The sequence below is a fragment of the Salvelinus sp. IW2-2015 genome, unplaced genomic scaffold (genome assembly GCF_002910315.2).
Source record: "Salvelinus sp. IW2-2015 unplaced genomic scaffold, ASM291031v2 Un_scaffold1503, whole genome shotgun sequence".
Lineage (NCBI taxonomy): Eukaryota > Metazoa > Chordata > Actinopteri > Salmoniformes > Salmonidae > Salvelinus > Salvelinus sp. IW2-2015.
The window spans coordinates 15597-34408 of NW_019942951.1; the positions used below are offsets into that span (position 1 = coordinate 15597).

Below are 18812 nucleotides of genomic sequence, written 5' to 3' on the forward strand. Positions count from 1 at the left end.
CATGGGAAACATACGTTAACATTGCCAAAGCAAGTAAAGTAGATAATACACAAAAGTTAAAAACATTTACAGTGAACATTAGACTCACAGAAGTTCCAAAAGAATAAAGATATTTCAAATGTCATATTATGTGAAAAATGTTTAAAGTACAAAAGGGAAAATAAACAAATATGGGTTGTATTTACAATGGTGGTTGTTCTTCACTGGTTGCCCTTTTCTTGTGGCAACAGGTCACAAATCTTGCTGCTGTGATGGGAGCATTTCACACTGTGGTATTTCATCCAATAGATATGAGAATTTATCGAAATTGATTTTGTTTTCTAAATATTTGTGGATCTGTGTAATCTGAGGGAAATATATGTCTCTAATATGGTCATACATTGGGCAGGAGGTTAGGAAGTGCAGCTCAGTTTCCACCTCATTTTGTGGGCAGTGTGCACATAACTTGTCTTCTCTTGAGAGCCAGATCTGCCTACAGCGGCCTTTCTCAGAAGCAAGGCTATGCTCACTGAGTATATATACAGTTGAAGTCGGAAGTTTACATACACTTAGGTTGGAGTCATTAAATCTCGTTTTTCAACCACTCCACAAACTTCTTGTTAACAAACTATAGTTTTGGAAAGTTAGTTAGGACATCTATTTTGTGCATGACACAAGTAATTTTTCCAACAATTGTTTACAGACAGATTATTTCACTTATAATTCACTGTATTACCATTACAGTGGGTCAGAAGTTAATGTACACTAAGTTGACTGTGCCTTTAAACAGCTTGGAAAATTCCAGAAAATGATGCCATGGCTTTAGAAGCGTCTGATAGGCTAATTGACATAATTTGAGCCAATTGGAGGTGCACCTGTGGATGTATTTCAAGGCCTACCTTCAAACTCAGTGCCTCTTTGCCTGATGTCATGGGAAAATCTAAAGAAATCAGCCAAGACCTCAGAAAAAAATTGTAGACCTCTGTCGTGGTAATTTCCTGTATTACTCAATAATAAGAGCCAACCACACACAAGTCAGAGTTATATTATAAAGTCCATCTTTAATAATATATGAGCTTCACCATAGCCCTTTTGACTCTCAGATCAAGAGTCCTTACAAAACAATTATTCGTTTCTTTTATAGCCAAGATACAACCCTCTCAACTTACAAAGAACCTTTTACTTGAAAGAGGAGTATCCCATAGCTAGATAACATTAGCTATAAATTACCGTTCAGTTTGGTCTCCTAAGACGAGGTTTCAATCTCATGCTTGGTACCACAACATTACCTCATCCAATGGCATATATCAATTGTCAATTCTAGATACTCCCAGCAAAAATACACCCCCCCCCTGGACAAGCTCAGAAAAGACAGTGAGCCTCTTAGGTCATATACTAGGTCAAGATAAGGGCAACCTCAGAGGGGACATACAATGGTTCCAGACACTGCCTTACTCCTTCCCCCCATGAGAAAAGTAGGGAGTGACTGGCGTACAGACATTGTATGAGATAACTAACTGGTTCCCCATTAATAACGCCATCCCTTCACATGGTTTAGGAATAGTTACAGACACATTCCCATAAGAAAACAATGTTCCATTCTGTCCTCCTCCCCTTCTGATATTCTACATAGCACCACATGGTTTAACAGATACATTGACATATGAAGACAAGCCTGACCTCTCTGGGCCCCAAGTGACTAAGCCCTAACTCAGAAGTGATAACTGCAACTGCCAACCCTATAGTCCAAAGGGAAATATTTTAATGACAAGTATCTCACAAGCATATGATGAAAATAAAACATCTTATCAATAATACCCAACTCATTCTGATTCAGCCACGACACCTCCACAAGTCTGGTTCATCCTTGGGAGCAATTTCCAAACGCCTGAATGTACCACGTTCATCTGTACAAACAATAGTACGCAAGTATAAACACCATTGGACCACGCAGCTGTCATGCCGCTCAGGAACGAGACGCGTTCTGTCTCCTAGAGATGAACGTACTTTGTTGCGAAAAGTGCAAATCAATCCAAGAACAGCAAAGGACCTTGTGAAGATGCTGGAGGAAACAGGTACAACAGTATCTATATCCACAGTAAAACGAGTCCTATATCGACATAACCTTTTTGTTAAGTCTTTCCAATGTGTCAAGTAATTATCTTTTTGTTTTGGTTGGGTCTAATCGTGTTGCTGTCCTGCGGCTCTGTGGGGTCTGTTTGTGAACAGAGCTCCAGGACCAGCTTGCTTAGGGGGCTGTTCTCCAGGTTCATTTCTCTGTAGGTGATGACTTTTGAAGGTTTAGGAATCGCTTCCTTTTAGGTGGTTGTAGAATTTAACGGCTCTTTTCTGGATTTTGATAATTAGCTGGTATCGGCATAACTGTGCTCTGCATGCATTATTTGGTGTTTTACGTTGTACACTGAGGATATTTTTGCAGAAGTCTGCTGGCAGAGTATCAATTTGGTGTTTGTCCCATTTCATGAATTCTTGGTTGGTGAGTGGACCCCAGACTACACAACCATAAAGGGCAATGGGTTCTATAACTGATTCAAGTATTTTTAGCCAGATCCTAATTGGTATGTCTCATTTTATGTTCCTTTTGATGGCATAGAAGGCCCTTCTTGCCTTGTCTCTCAGCTCGTTCACAGCTTTGTGGAAGTTACCTGTGGCGCTGATGTTTAGTCCGAGGTATGTATAGTTTTTTGTGTGCTCTAGGGCAACGATGTCTAGATGGAATTTGTATTTGTGGTCCTGGACAAGTTTTTTGGAACACCATTATTTTTGTCTTACTGAGGTGTACTCTCAGGGCCCAGGTCTGGCAGAATCTGTGCAGAAGATCTAGGTGCTGCTGTAGGCCCTTCTTGGTTGGGGACAGAAGCACCAGATCATCAGCAAACAGTAGACATTTGACTTCAGATTCTAGTAGGGTGAGGCCGGGTGCTGCAAACTGTTTTAGGGCCCTTGTCAATTCGTTGATATACAGTACCAGTCAAAAGTTTCGACACACCTACTCATTCAAGGGTTTTCTTAAATTTTGTTATGTGAAATTTTAACCATGTTTGAGGATATACAGTGTTTGTTTACATTTTCATTATTCACAAACAATTGAGTAAAATATGAATGTATATTGGGTTCTAATTGGTTAATTACACTTGAACAAAGCTCATGAGGCATTTATAAGTTATATTCTTCAATATTCAATGTTATATCAATAATTTAAAAGTCAAAATGTACACTACCGGTCAAACGCTTCAGAACACCTACTCATTCAAGGGTGATCCTTTATTTTAACTGTTTAATACATTGTGGAATATTAGTGACGACATGAAAACTATAAAATAACACATATGGAATCATGTGGTAAGCGAAATATATTTTATATTTGAGATTCTTCAAAGTAGCCACCCTTTGCCTTGATGACAGCTTCACAAACTCTTTGCATTCTCTCAACCAGCTTCACCTGGAATAATTGTCCAACAGTCTTGAAGGAGTTCCCACATATGCTGAGCACTTGTTGGCTGCTTTTCCTTCACTCTGTGGTCCAACTCATCCCAAACCATCTCAATTGGGTTGAGGTCGGGTGATTGTTGAGGCCAGTTCATCTGATGCAGCACTCCATCACTCTCCTTCTGGGTCAAATAGCCCTTAAACAGCCTGGAGGTGTGTTTGATCATTGTCCTGTTGAAAAACAAATGAAAGTCCCATTAAGCGCAAACCAGATGGGATGGCATATCGCTGCAGAATGCTGTGGTAGCCATGCTGGTTAAGTGTGCCTTGAATTCTAAATAAATCACAAAACAGTGTCTCCAGCAAAGCACCCCCACACCTCCTCCTCCATGCTTCACGATGGGAACCAAACATGCAGAGATCATCCGTTCACCTAATCTGCCTCTCACAAAGACACGGGGGTTGGAACCCAAAATCTCAAATTTGGAATCATCAGTCCAAAGGACAGATTTCCACCGGTCTAATGTCCATTGCCCAAACAAGTCTCTTCTTCTTGTTGGGGTCCTTTAGTAGTTGTTTCTTTGCAGCAATTCGATCATGAAGACCTGATTCATGTGGTCTCCTCTGAACAGTTTACATAGAGATGTGTCAGATATTTGAACTCTGTAAAGCATTTATTTGGGCTGGTAACTCTAATGAATGTATCCTCTGCAGCAGAGGTATCTCTGGGTCTTCCTTTCCTGTGGCGGTCCTCACGAGAGCCAGTTTCATCATAGCGCTTGATGTTTTTTGCGACTGCACTTGAAGGAACTTTCAAAGTTCTTGAAATGTTACCGATTGACTGACCTTCATGTCTTAAAGTAATGGACCGTCGTTTCTCTTTGCTTATATGAGCTCTTCTTGCCATAATATGGACTTGGTTTTTTACAAAATAGGGCTATCTTCTGTATACCACCCCTACCTTGTCACAACACAACTGATTGGCTCAAATGCATTAAGAAGAAAATAAATTCCACAAATACATTTTTGACAAGGCACACCTGTTAATTGAAATGCATTCCAGGTGACGACCTCATGAAGATGGTTGAGAGAATGTGAAGAGCGGGCAAAGCTGTCATCAAGGCAAAGGTTGGCTATTTTGGCTAAGAATTGGCTAAGCATCTCAAATATAAAATATATATTTTTAACACTTCTTTGGTTAATACATGATTCCATGTGTGTTATTTCATAGTTTGATGTCATCACTATTATTCTGTAGAAAATAGAATAAATTAAGAAAACCCCTGAAATGAGTAGGTGTGTCCAAGCTTTTGACTGGTACTGTGTATGTTGAAGAGGGTGGGGCTTAACCTGTATCCCTGTCTCATCCCACTGCCCTGTGGAAAGAAATGTTTGTTTTTTGCTAATTTTAACTGCACACTTGTTGTTTGTGTATATGGATTTCATAATGTCGTATGTTTTTCCCCCAACACCACTTTCCATCAATTTGTATAGCAGACCCTAATGCCAAATTGAGTCGAAAGCTTATTTTAAATCAACAAAGCATGAGAAGACTTTGCCTTTGTTTTGGTTTGTTTGTCAATTAGGGTGTGCAGGGTGAATACCTGGTTTGTTGTATGGTAATTTGGTAAAAAGCCAATTTGATATTTGCTTAGTACATTGTTTTCACGAAGGAAATGTACAAGTCTGCTGTTAATGATAATGCAGAGGATTTCCCCAAGGTTGCTGTTGACAAATATCCCACGGTAGTTATTGGGGTCAAAAGTGTCTCCACTTTTGTGGATATCAGTCCTTGGTTCCAAATATTGGGAAGATGTCAGAGCTAAGGATGATGTTAAAGAGTTTAAGTATAGCCTTTTTGGGTTGAAGGGTTTGTATTTTCTCCTGTAGTTCATTCAATGTAATTGGAGAATCCAGTGTGTTCTGGTAGTCTTTAATAGTTGATTCTAAGATTTGTATTTGATCATGTATGTTTTTGCTGTTTGTTCTTTGTCATAGGGCCAAAACGATTGGAGAAGTGGTTTAACCATACAGCTCCATTTTGGATAGATAACTCTTGTGTTGTTGTTTGTTTAGTGTTTCCAAATTTTCCAGAAGTGGTTTGATTCTATGGATTCTTCAATTACATTGAGCTGATTTCTGACCAGTTGTTCCTTCTTTTTCCGTAGTGTATTTCTGTATTGTTTCAGTGATTCGCCATAGTGAAGGCGTTGGCTCAGGTCTCTATGTTTTTGGTTGGGTAGGTTTCTCAATTTCTTTTCTTAGGTTTTTGCATTCTTCATCAAACCATTCGTCATTGTTGTTAATTTTGTTAGGTTTGCTGTTTTACATTTATTTATTTTTAATAGGGAAGCTGAGAGGTCAAATATACTGTTTAGGTTTTCTACTGTCAAGTTTACACCTTCACTATTACAGTGGAATGTTTTGTCCAGGAATTTGTCTAAATGGGAATTTGTACTTTCCTTTCATCTATACCATTTCTTAATATTGTTCAGTTCCTTTGGCTATGATGCCTCATGATTGAGTATTGCTCTGAACAAGTAGACTGTGATTTTGCTGTGATCTGATAAGGGTGTCAGTGGGCTGACTGTGGACACTCAGAGACTCTGGGTTGAGGTCAGTGATAAAGTAGTCTACAGTGCTACTGCCAAGAGATGAGCTATAGGTGTACCTACCGTAGGAGTCCACTCAAAGCCTACCATTGAATATATACATACCCAGCGTGCAACGGAGCTGCTGGAGTTGTGACCCGTTTTTGTTGGTTATGTTGTCGTAGTTGTGCCTAGGGGGGAATACCCTCAGAAGCCGGCCCAAGGATAATTCACTTCTATAGTATTTGGCTCTCCTCCCTCCCCTTTCTCCCTTCCGCACACCTTAACTCTATCGTTCTCTCTGCTTGCCTCCTCTCGCTCTCTCTGCTTGCCTCCTCTCGCTCTCTCTGCTTGCCTCTCTCGCTCTCTCTGCTTGCCTCCTCTCGCGTCTTCTCTGCTTGCCTCCTCTCGCTCTCTCTGCTTGCCTCCTCTCGCTCTCTCTGCTTGCCTCCTCTCGCTCTCTCTGCTTGCCTCCTCTCGCTCTCTCTGCTTGCCTCCTCTCGCTCTCTCTGCTCCTCCTCTCGCTCTCTCTGCTTGCCTCCTCTCGCTCTCTCTGCTTGCCTCCTCTCGCTCTCTCTGCTTGCCTCCTCTCTCTCTTCTTCTTTCCCTGTCTCTCTTTGTCTCATCTCTCTCTGTCTCTCTCCCTCCCACACTCTCTCTCTCTGGTATGTGCTGCGATCCTTAATGGCAGCCTAATGATCACCTCAGTGTGTTACCCTCAGAAGCCGGCCCAAGGATAATTCACTTCTATAGTATTTGGCTCTCCTCCCTCCCCTTTCTCCCTTCCGCACACCTTAACTCTATCGTTCTCTCTGCTTGCCTCCTCTCGCTCTCTCTGCTTGCCTCTCTCGCTCTCTCTGCTTGCCTCCTCTCGCTCTCTCTGCTTGCCTCCTCTCGCTCTCTCTGCTTGCCTCCTCTCGCTCTCTCTGCTTGCCTCCTCTCGCTCTCTCTGCTTCCTCCTCTCGCTCTCTCTGCTTGCCTCCTCTCGCTCTCTCTGCTTGCCTCCTCTCGCTCTCTCTGCTTGCCTCCTCTCGCTCTCTCTGCTTGCCTCCTCTCGCTCTCTCTGCTTGCCTCCTCTCGCTCTCTCTGCTTCCCTCCTCTCGCTCTCTCTGCTTGCCTCCTCTCGCTCTCTGCTTCCCTCCTCTCGCTCTCTGCTTCCCTCCTCTCGCTCTCTGCTTCCCTCCTCTCGCTCTCTGCTTCCTCCTCTCGCTCTCTGCTTCCCTCCTCTCGCTCTCTGCTTGCCTCCTCTCGCTCTCTGCTTGCCTCCTCTCGCTCTCTGCTTGCCTCCTCTCGCTTCTGCTTGCCTCCTCTCGCTCTCTGCTTGCCTCCTCTCGCTCTCTGCTTGCCTCTCCTCGCTCTCTCTGCTTCCCTCTGCCTCCCCTCTCCCCCTTTCCGCCTGCCCCTCTCTTCCTCCCTGCCTCCCTCCCTCCTCACCCTCCCTGCCTCCCTCCCTCCTCACTCCCTGCCTCCCTCACTCCCTCACCCTCCCTGCCTCCCCTCTCTCTCTGCCTCTCTGCCTCTCCTTCTCTCCGCCTCCCCTCCGCCTCCCACTCTCCCCCTTTCCGCCTGCCCCTCTCTCGTTCTTCCTCCAACTCACTCCCTCCCTGCCTCAGTCACTGCCTCACTCACTCCCTCCTTCACTCCCTCACCCTCTCTGCCTCCCTCACTCCCTCCCCATCTTTGCCTCCCTCCCCCTCTTCTCTCTCTTTTGTTGCCTCTCTTCTCTGCCTCTCTGCCTACCCCTCTCTCTGCCTCAACCCTCTCTCTGCTTTCCCCTCTCTCCGCCTCTCTGCCTCCCCCTACCCCCTCTTTGCTTTTTCCCCTCTCTCCACCTCTCTCTCTGCCTCCGACTTTTCCCCCTTCCCACCGCCCCCTCTGCCTCCCTGCCTCTGCCTCCCTGCCTCACTCCCTCAGTCACTGCCTCACACACTCCCTCCCTCCTTCACTCCCTCACCCACTCCGCCTCCTCATCTTCCCTCCGCATCCCACTCTCCGCCTGCCCCTCTCTCTCTTCCTCCCTACCTCACTCCCTTCCTGCCTGACTCACTCACTCTCGCCCTCCCTCACTCCCGCCCTCCCTCACTCCCGCCCTCCCTCACTCCCGCCCTGCCTCACTCACTCCTTCACCCTTTCTGCCTCCCTCACATCCCTCCCCCTCTTTGCCTCCCTCCCCATCTTCTCTCTCTGCGTACCCCTCTCTCTGCCCCCCCCCTCTCTCCGCCTCCCCCCTACCCCCTGTTTGCTTCACCTCTCTCCACCCCCCCTCTCTCTGCGTCCCACTTTTCCGCTTATCCACCTCCCCCTCTGCCTCTCTCTCTGCCTCACTCCCTCCCTCTCCTCCAGCCGTGCTGTGGGGTTTGAGGAGTGATGAGAAGTGATAAATCAAGAAAGACAGCTGCTATTTTGCTCCTCTTAAAACTTCCAAACAAAACAGCCGTGACTGACAGGGGTGTGAGGGCTCGCCGTTGCCTTCGCACGCCCTGGTGCCAGCTAACAGGAAAACAGTAGTGTAGAGGCCTACTGTTCCCTCTCTGTGTGTTTGTGTGTTTAACTACACATACACTCAATATTTACTGTTCATTGGATAAATTAAACTGCATGTAAAGTACACAAGACCCACTGGTGGTAAAAAGGGGCTTTGAGTTCTTCAACTGTATGAAGGGATGTACCAACCAGGGAGAGAGAGGATTTTCCTTGTGAAAATCCTCTGCATAATCATTAACAGCAGACTCGTACATTTCTGTAGCACCCGGTCTCACCCTACTAGAATCTGAAGTCAAATGTCTACTGTTTGCTGATGATCTGGTACTTCTGTCACCAACCAAGGAGGGCCTACAGCAGCACCTAGATCTTCTGCACAGATTATGCAAGACCTGGGCCCTGACAGTAAATCCCCGTAAAACCAAATGAATGGTGTTCCAAAAAAGGTCCAGTCGCCAGGACCACAAATACAAATTCCATCTAGACACCGTTGCTCTAGAGCACACAAAAAATGATATATACCTCGGACTAAACATTTGAGCCACAGGTAACTTCCACAAAGCTGTGAACGATCTGAGAGACAAGGCAAGAAGGGCATTCTATGCCATCAAAAGTAACATAAAATTTGACATACCAATTAAGATCTGGCTAAAAATACTTGAACCAGTTATAGAACCCATTGCCCTTTATGGTTGTGAGGCCTGGGGTCCGCTCACCAACCAAGAATTCATAAAATGGGACAAACACCAAACTGAGAATTCTGCAAAAATATCCTCTGTGTACAATGTAAAACACCAAATAATGCATGCAGAGCAGAATTAGGCCGATACCCGCTAAATATCAAAATCCAGAAAAAAGACATTAAATTCAGCAACCATCTAAAAGGAAGCGATTCCCAAATATTCCATAACAAAGCCATCACCTACAGAGAGATGAACCTGGAGAAGAGTCCCCTTAGCAAGCAGGACATCTACACAATTTGACCCAACTAAATCATGAGAAAACAAAAAGATAATTACTTGACACATTGAAAAAAAATATTAAACTGAAAACTAGAATGCTATTTGGCCCTAAACAGAGAGTACCCAGTGACAGAATACCTGACCACTGTGACTGACCCAAAATAAAGGAAAGCTTTGACTATGTACAGACTCAGTGAGCATAGCCTTGCTACTGAGAAAGGCCGCCGTAGGGATACCTGGCTCTCAAGAGAAGACAGGCTATGTGCACAGTGCCCACAAAATGAGGTGGAAACTGAGCTGCACTTCCTAAACTTCTGCCAAATGTATGACCATATTAGTGACACGTTTCCCTCAGATTACACAGATCCACAAAGAATTCGAAAATAAACCCGATTTTGATAAACTCCCATATCTACTGGGGGAAATACCACAGTGTGCCATCACAGCAACAAGAAAGTGGCAATCAGTGAGGAACAAACACCATTGTAAATACAACCCATATTTATGTTTATTTTCCCTTTTGTACTTTAAAAATGTGCACATCGTTACAACACAGTATACACATACATAATGACATTTGTAATGTCTTTATTATTTTGAAACTTCTGTGAGTGTAATGTTTACTGTTCATTTTTATAGCTTATTTCACTTTTGTATATTATCTACTTTACTTGCTTTGGCAATGTTAACATATGTTTCCCATGCCAATAAAGCCCCTGAATTGAATTGAATTGAGAGAGACAGAGGAGAGGAGAGGAGAGTGACAGATAGCAAGAGAGAGAGAGGAGGGAGAGAATGAGAGAGAGTGAGGGAGAGACACAGAGAGAGAGGGAGGAGAGTGAGAGGGAGAGACACACAGAGAGAGGAGAGGGAGACACACAGAGAGAGAGAGAGAGGAGAGTGAGAGGGAGAGACATACACACACACACACAGAGAGACACACACACAGAGAGCGAGAGAGGAGAGAGAGAGACACACAGAGAGAGAGGAGAGAGTGAGAGGGAGACACACACACACAGAGAGCGAGAGAGGAGAGAGAGAGACACACAGAGAGAGAGAGAGGAGAGTGAGAGACACAGAGAGAGAGAGGAGAGAGAGGGACACACACACAGAGAAAAAGAGAGAGAAATCTTCATAATAGAGCCATCTGGCTGTGCCTAGGTTCATTAGAATAGAGTGTGTGTGTCACCCCACATATGCAGCGAGGTGAGAAAAATACTAATTTATTAACGGCTTAATACAATTCCACCTGGGCCTCATGCCAGTCACATATCAGGGGGAACTATCACTTACAGCAACAATTACACTTTCACTGTGCTCTACAGGGCCCAGATCACCCTGATCCTACACACACTCACCACACACAGACCACACACACAGTCTTGTACAAATAACCTTGTGGGGACACACAATTCAGTCCCATTCAAAATGTTCCCTAACCCTGTACTCTTACCATTACACTAAACTTAACCCAAAAACCTAACCTTAACCCTAACCCTAAAACTAAAGCTAGCTCCTAACCCAACTTCTTATGGCTGCAGGGGCAGTATTGAGTAGCTTGGATGAAAAGGTCCCAGAGTAAACTGCCTGCTCCTTAGTCCCAGTTGCTAATATATGCATATTATTAGTAGTATTGGATAGAAAACACTAAAGTTTCTAAAACTGTTTGAATGATGTCTGTGAGTATAACAGAACTCATATGGCAGATAAAAACCTGAGAAAAAAATCCAACCAGGAAGTGGGAAATCTGAGGTTTGTAGGTTTTCAACTCATCACCTATCAAATACACAGTGGGATATGGGTCAGTTTGCACTTCCTACGGCTTCCACTAGATGTCAACAGTCTGTAGAACCTTGTCTGATGCTTCTACTGTGAAGTGGGGCCGAAGGAGACGGAAATGAGTAAGGTCTACCATGACCTGACCATGCTCTGACCATGCTTTTTCACATGAGGGAGCTCTGTTCCATCGCACTTCTGAAGACAATGGAATTCTCCGGTTGGAATGTTATTGAAGATTTATGTTAAAAACATCCTAAAGATTGATTCAATACATCATTTGACATGTTTCTACTGACTGTTATGGAACTTTTTGACATTTCGTCTGCTTTTAGTGAACACGCTTCCTGACTTTGGATTTGTTTATTAAACACGCTAACAAAAATAACTATTTGGACATAAATTATGGACATTACCGAACAAAACAAACATTTCTTGTGGAAGTGGGAGTCCTGGGAGTGCATTCCGACGAAGATCAGCAAAGGTAAGTGAAGATTTATAATGCTATTTATAACTTTTGTTGACTCCACAATTTGGCGGGTAACTGTATGGCTTCCTTTTGTGGCTGAACGATGTTCTCAGATTATTGAATATTGCCCTTTTGCCGTAAAGCTTTTTTGAAATCTGACACAGCGGTTGCATTAAGAACAAGTGTATCTTTAATTCTATGTAAAACATGTATCTTTCATCAAAGTATTTCTGTTATTTGATGTGGCTCTCTGCTATTTCTCCGGGTATTTGAGGCATTTCTGAACATGGCGCCAATGTAAACTGAGGTTTTTGGATATAAATATGAACTTTATCGAACAAACCATATATGTATTGTGTAACATGAAGTCCTATGAGTGTCATCTGATGAAGATCATCAAAGGTTAGTGATTCATTTTATCTCATTTCCGCTTTTTGTGACTCCTGTCTTTGGCTGGAAATGTGGCTGTGTTTTTCTGTTGATTTTGCGGTGACCTAACATAATCGTTTGTGGTGCTTTCGCTGTAAAGCCTTTTTGAAATCGGACACTGTGGGTGGATTAACAAGAAGTGTATCTTTAAAATGGTGTGAAATACTTGTATGCTTGAGGAATTTTAATTATGAGATTTCTGTTGTTTGAATTTGGCGCCCTGCACTTTCACTGGCTGTTGTCATATCGATCCCGTTAACGGGATTGCAGCCCAAGTTAAGGTAATTCTAACCCTAACACTAATTCTAACTTTAACCCCCTAGAAATAGCATTTGACCTGTTGGTGACTAACAGAACGTACCCAGTTGGTCAAATTATATTTCAACATTTTTATTTTTTTACTATTCTTGTGGGGACATCTGGACATCACAAGAATAGTTAAACACGTACACACACACACACACACACACACACACACACACACACACACACAACACACACACACACCACCACACACACACACACACACACACACACACACACACACACACAAACCTTAAAAGGTAATCCTGGATCACACACACAAACAGCCTATGAAGTTTTGACACACCTACTCATTCCAGGGTTTTTCTTTATTTCCATATTTTCTACATTGAAAATAACTAATTGAATCATGTAGTAAACCAAAAAGTGTTAAACAAAAAATATATATTTTATATTTGAGATTCTATGTGTGGCATGAGTAGCCACCCATGCCTCGATTATAGCTTTGCACACTCGTGGCATTAGGTAGTCACCTGGAATGCATTTCAACAAAAAAAGTGGAATTTCTTTCCTTCTTAATGCATTTGAGCCAATCAGTTGTGTTGTGACAAGATAGGGGTGGTACACAGAATATGGTCGAATTGCCGTGTCTTTGTGAGATGCAGAGTAGGTGAATGGATGATCTCTGCATGTGTGGTTCCCACCATGAATCATGGAGGAGGAGGTGTTATGGTGTGGGGGTGCTTTGCTGGAGACACTGTCTGTGATTTATTTAGAATTCAATGCACACTTAACCAGCATGGCTGGTTTGTGCTTAGTGGGACTATCATTTGTTTTTCTATAGGACAATGACCCAACACCTTCAGGCTGTGTAAGGGCTATTTGACCAAGAAGGAGAGTGATGGAGTGCTGCATCAGATGACCTGGCCTCCAAAATCACCCGACCTCATCCTAATTGAGATGGTTTGGGATGAGTTGGATCGCAGAGTGAAGGAAAAGTAGCCAACAAGTGCTCAGCATATGTGGAGACTCCAGCAAGACTGTTGGAAAAGCATTCCACATGAAGCTGGTTGAGAGAATGGCTAAGCTATCATCAAGGCAAAGGATGGCTACTTTAAAGAATATAAAATCTTAAATATATTGTGATTTGTTTAACACTTTTTTGGTTACTACATGATTCCATGTGTTATTTCATAGTTTTGATGTCTTCACTATTATTATACAACATAGAAAATAGTCAAAATAAAGAAAAACCCTTGAATGAGCTGGTGTCTCCAAACCCTATGACTGGTACTATATGCACACACACTCTGAAATAGACAGCCACAGCTCCAAGGGGTACTAGATAGCGTTCAATTTGTGTGTCTGTATGAGAGTGTGTAGCGGGCTAGGCTATTTCCACGCAGCCACTAAAGACAATTGTGGGAGATATTAGCACGGGGAGAATGTGGATCGGCTGACTGAGCACCCACCGTGTTATTTAATCACAGATCCTGACTGTGAGCACCTCCCTACGAACCTGTTACTGTATACAGCCACACCACTGCTCAGGTAGGAGCCCTCAGAGACACATCCACCGGGATCCACACAATAGCAATGTTTTTCAACAAACAGCTCCTTAAATGAGTGGTTTAGTGGGCTAGTATTCACAAGTTTTCAAACAATTCAATATGCTAATTCACCACAAACTGGGACATTAAACAAACAGTTTCCAGAACATGTAGAATACAGTGAAGCATTTGTGCTCCTTGGAAAGATCTTCGTATTGAGCTGTAAAAATAGATAAATAAACAAGAATAAGAATTATAATCTGGGCCCACAATGCAATGCCCCTGCATTCAACCCCAGCTGCAGATCTTTCCTCTACGCGGCCATCAAGACATTCTCCACATCGTCTTCCCATTCAGACAAGGCTGAAGTGCAAATTGGACATCTGGTGTTGTGATGTCTCTCACAATGCGGACGCCATTTTCCCTAGCACTGAACTTGCGCAGCTAGCTCTGCTCTGTAGACTGGCAGGTCCATGGAAGGGATGGAGGGATAGAGACAGAGAGAGAGCGAACGAGCTGATGGTACCCCCCCTACGCAGGGTGGGTGGGCGCTCTCCCACCCCCACACTCCTAGCACTAGGGACAATCAGAGAAGGACACCGTGTCTCCTTTCCCCTCTCTCCACCTCCGCACAATGCATTGTGGGGTTCAGGAAGGCCATTGTTGTGAACGAGGGCTCTCAGCAGCAGGGGCTTTCTCTGCGCTCACCCCTAAACCTTGACCTGCTCTTAATAGCCCAAAAGACTCAGGGAGAGCATGTGCAATAGCCATTAAAACCCTGAATATATAAGAGAATACAGAAATATCTTTAGACAAGAAAGACCCCCCTCATTTTCAATGGTGGAAAATGATTATGTCCAAAAGACAGAACTAGACCATAGCTAACCAGCCCAGACCCAGTCCCAGGCCATAGGAATATAGTGTCCTATTACCCTGATTCATTTCATAAGGCTAACTACTATTAACTCCTATTAAATCAAGTCACATGGTATTTGTCACATAACAGAATACAACCTTACCGTGAAATGCTTACTTACGAGCCCTTAACCAACAATTCAGAGTTTATAAAAAGTAAGTAAGAAAAATGTGCTAAATAAACTAAAGTAAAAATAGTAACACAACAAAAGAACAATAACGAGGCTTTATACAGGAAGTACTGGTACAGAGTCAATGTGGAGGCTATATACAGGGGGTACCGGTACAGAGTCAATGTGGAGGCTATATACAGGAAGTACTGGTACAGAGTCAATGTGGAGGCTGAGGAAGGAGGATGGATCCGTCAATTGGCAGGGGGTGGGGATCCTTCCATGGCAGGGTGCGTGGCATCCGTTCTTGGCAGGGAGTGGTGGATCCGTCATGGCAGGGAATGGTGGATCCGTCCATTGCAGGGGGTGCGTGGATCCTTCCATGGGCAGGGAAGTCTGGGGCGGGGTGGTCGATCCGTCCTTGGCAGGGGGTGGTGGATCCGTCCTTGGCAGGGGTGTGATCGTGGGGGTGGTGATCCGTCCTGGCAGGGGGTGGTGGATCCGTCCTTGGCAGGGGGTGGTGGATCCTTCCATGGCAGGGGGTGGTGGATCCGTCCTTGGCAGGGGGTGGTGGATCCGTCCTTGGCAGGGGGTGGTGGATCCGTCCTTGGCAGGGGGTGTGGATCCTTCCATGGCAGGAGTGGTGGATCCTTCCTTGGCAGGGGGTGGTGGATCCTCCATGGCAGGGGGTGGTGGATCCTTCCATACTTTCTGTTGAAGCTTGCATCTACAGTTGAAGTCAGAAGTTTACATACACTTAGGTTGGAGTCATTAAATCTAGTTTTTTCAACCACTCCACAAATTTCCGTGTTAACAAACTATAGTTTTGGCAAGTCGCGTTAGGACATTATACTTTGTGCATGACACAAGTCATTTTTCCAACAATTGTTACAGACAGTTATTTCACTTATAATTCACTGCTATCACAATTCCAGTGGGTCAGAAGTTTACATACACTAAGTTGACTGTGCCTTTAAACAGCTTGGAAATTTCCAGAATATGGATGTAATGGCTTTGGAAGCTTCTGATAGGCTAATTGACATAATTTGAGTCAATTGAGGTGTACCTGTGGATGTATTTCAAGGCCTTTCTTCAAAACTCTTGCTTGACATCATGGGGAAATCAAAAGAAATCACGCCAAGACCTCAGAAAAATATTGTAGACCTCCATAAGTCTGTTTCATCCTTGGGAGCAATTTCCAAACGCCTGAAGGTACCACGTTCATCTGTACAACAATAGTACACAAGTATAAACACCATGGACCACACAGCAGTCATACCGTCAGGAATGAGTCACGTTCTGTATCCTAGATATGAACGTACTTTGGTGTGTAAAGTGCAAATCAATCCACCGAACAACAGCAAGGACCTTGTGAAGATGCTGGAGGAAACAGGTACCAAAGTATCTATATCCACACGTAAAACCAGTCCTATATCGACATAACCTGAAAGGCCGCTCAGCAAGGACGAAGCCACTGCTCCAAAACCGCCATAAAAAAGCCAGACTATGGTTTGTAACTGCACATGGGACAAGATTGTACTTTTTGGAGAAATGTCCTCTGGTCTGATGAAACAAAAATAGAACTGTTTGGCCATAATGACCATCGTTATGTTTGGAGGAAAAAGGGGGATGCTTGCAAGCTGAAGAACACCATGCGAACTGAGACTGAGGAGCTGGCCGTTTACAATGGGCACCTTTTCATCCAAGCTACTCATACATGCCCCTGCAGCCATAAGAAGTTAAGTACAACAAAGTCAAGGTATTGGAGTGGCCATCACAGAGCCCTGACCTCAATCCTATAGAAAATGTGTGGGTAGAACTGAAAAAGTGTGTGCGAGCAAGGAGGCCTAGAAACCTGCACTCGTTACACCAGCTCTGTCAGAGGAATGGGCCAAAATCACCCAACTTATTGTGGGAAGCTTGTGAAAGTCTACCCAAAACATTTGACCCAAGTTAAACAATTTAAAGGCAATGCTACCAAATACTAATTGAGTGTATAAAACTTCTTAACCCACTGGGAATGTGATGAAAAAAATAAAAGCTTAATATATCCTTCTCTCTACCTATTATTCTGACATTTCACATTCTTAAAATAAAGTGGTGATCCTAACTGACCTAAACAGGACATTTTCACTAGGATTAAATGTCAGGAATTGTGAAACCTGAGTTTAAATGTATTTGGCTAAGGTGTATGTAAACTTCCGACTTCAACTGTATGCATGCATCAAAATATGTAGGAATGGAGTATGGTATCTGAGAAGTGCCCTCCGTGCTGTTTTACCATACTTTGATTTGGACTCATAACCTGACCCTCCCGTGCTCAAATTTGCATGCTCTGAGGACGTAGATGCATATTGAGATAAACCCTCAGTGTCAACCCATGCAGTATGCATGGGCTAATCCAACGCCAATGTTTAAATATGTTGTAATCTTTTGTTAGTTTGCATCCCGCTATTTTGCTTTTATTTTTCCGCTCATTCTTTGAAGTTCAAAGAGAAAGATGGACTCTTTGATGGGATTACTGTGTGTTTTTCACTTCTAATCCAGGAACGTCCTTAGAGAACTAGCCTTATGTCCTCCCTGTCTTTAGCTGACGGAGGTATCCAGCATCTGAAACGCTGGATGCAAACATTTAGTAGTGCAGAACAGAGGCGTTTGAACTTCTTGAACTCAGACATCAGACCCAGATGTTTAGAGAAGGAACGCTCATCAAGGAGCCAGCATGCTAATGAGATTTGGTGGTTAAAAGAGACGGCATCTCATTCCAACATGTAATAGGCTATGTCACTGGTGACGCTAGCTGTGATAACGAGACATAACGAGAGAGGGGTGTGGCTAAGTTGGCTTGGACTCCTGTCTGTCTCTATGTCTGAATGTCTGTCCATCCAGCTGTCTTGAGGCCAGGTTAATTCACAGGGCCAGGCGATGATTGTCACTCTCATTAAATGACACAGAAACTCTGTCTGGGCAGATGGAATAGAATAGTATAGTTAATCTGGCTACTCAGACTATATGCATCATTATTTTGTTTCTTTTTTGTTGTTGCACTGACTCTCTTGCACAGGCTCGATGTACACTGACTGGACTCACACACACTACACAGCTCAAATGCTACACTGACACTCCAAAACCCACGTAAAACACCACACACAGTACACAGATCCGCCACACAACAACACATTCCTTCACACTCTTCACATACCATGCTGCTACTCTCTGTTTATTATCTATGCATAGTCACTTTTTCTCTACCTACATGTACATATTACCTCAATTACCTCGACTAACCTGTACCCCCACACATTGACTCTGTACCGGTACCGCTTGTATATAGCCTCCACATTGACTCTGTACGGTACCCCTTGTATATAGCCTCCACTTGACTCTGTACGCGTACCCCTTGTATATAGCCTCCACATTGACTCTGTACCGGTACCCCCCTTGTATTGCCTCCCACATTGGACTCTGTACCGGTACCCCTTGTTATATTGCCTCCACATTGACTCTGTACCGGTACCCCTTGTATATCTCCACATTGACTCTGTACCAGTCCTTTCTGTATATAGCCTCCACATTGACTCTGTACCTACTTCCTGTATATAGCCTCCACATTGACTCTGTAACGCGGTACTTCTGTATAAAGCCTCCACATTGACTCTGTACCGGTACTTCTGTATATAGCCTCCACATTGACTCTACCGTACTTCTGTATATAGCCTCCACATTGACTCTGTTCATACTTCCTGTATATAGCCTCCACATTGACTCTGTCCGGTACTCCTGTATAAAGCCTCCACATTGACTCTGTACCGGTACTTTCCTGTATAAATGGCCTG

At 43.8% G+C, this 18812-nt stretch overlaps 1 protein-coding gene across 1 annotated transcript in view; it reads right to left on the reverse strand.

The window, feature by feature from the left end:
• Positions 1-94: 94 nt before the first annotated feature.
• Positions 95-18812, reverse strand: part of LOC112071055 (cotranscriptional regulator ARB2A homolog) — a 40999-nt gene continuing 22281 nt past the window's right edge. The window contains exon 5 of the mRNA XM_070439233.1: positions 95-3660. Within this exon, the coding sequence (XP_070295334.1) occupies positions 3628-3660 (33 nt within the window). The 3' untranslated portion in view covers positions 95-3627. The remainder of the gene's footprint in view (positions 3661-18812) is intronic.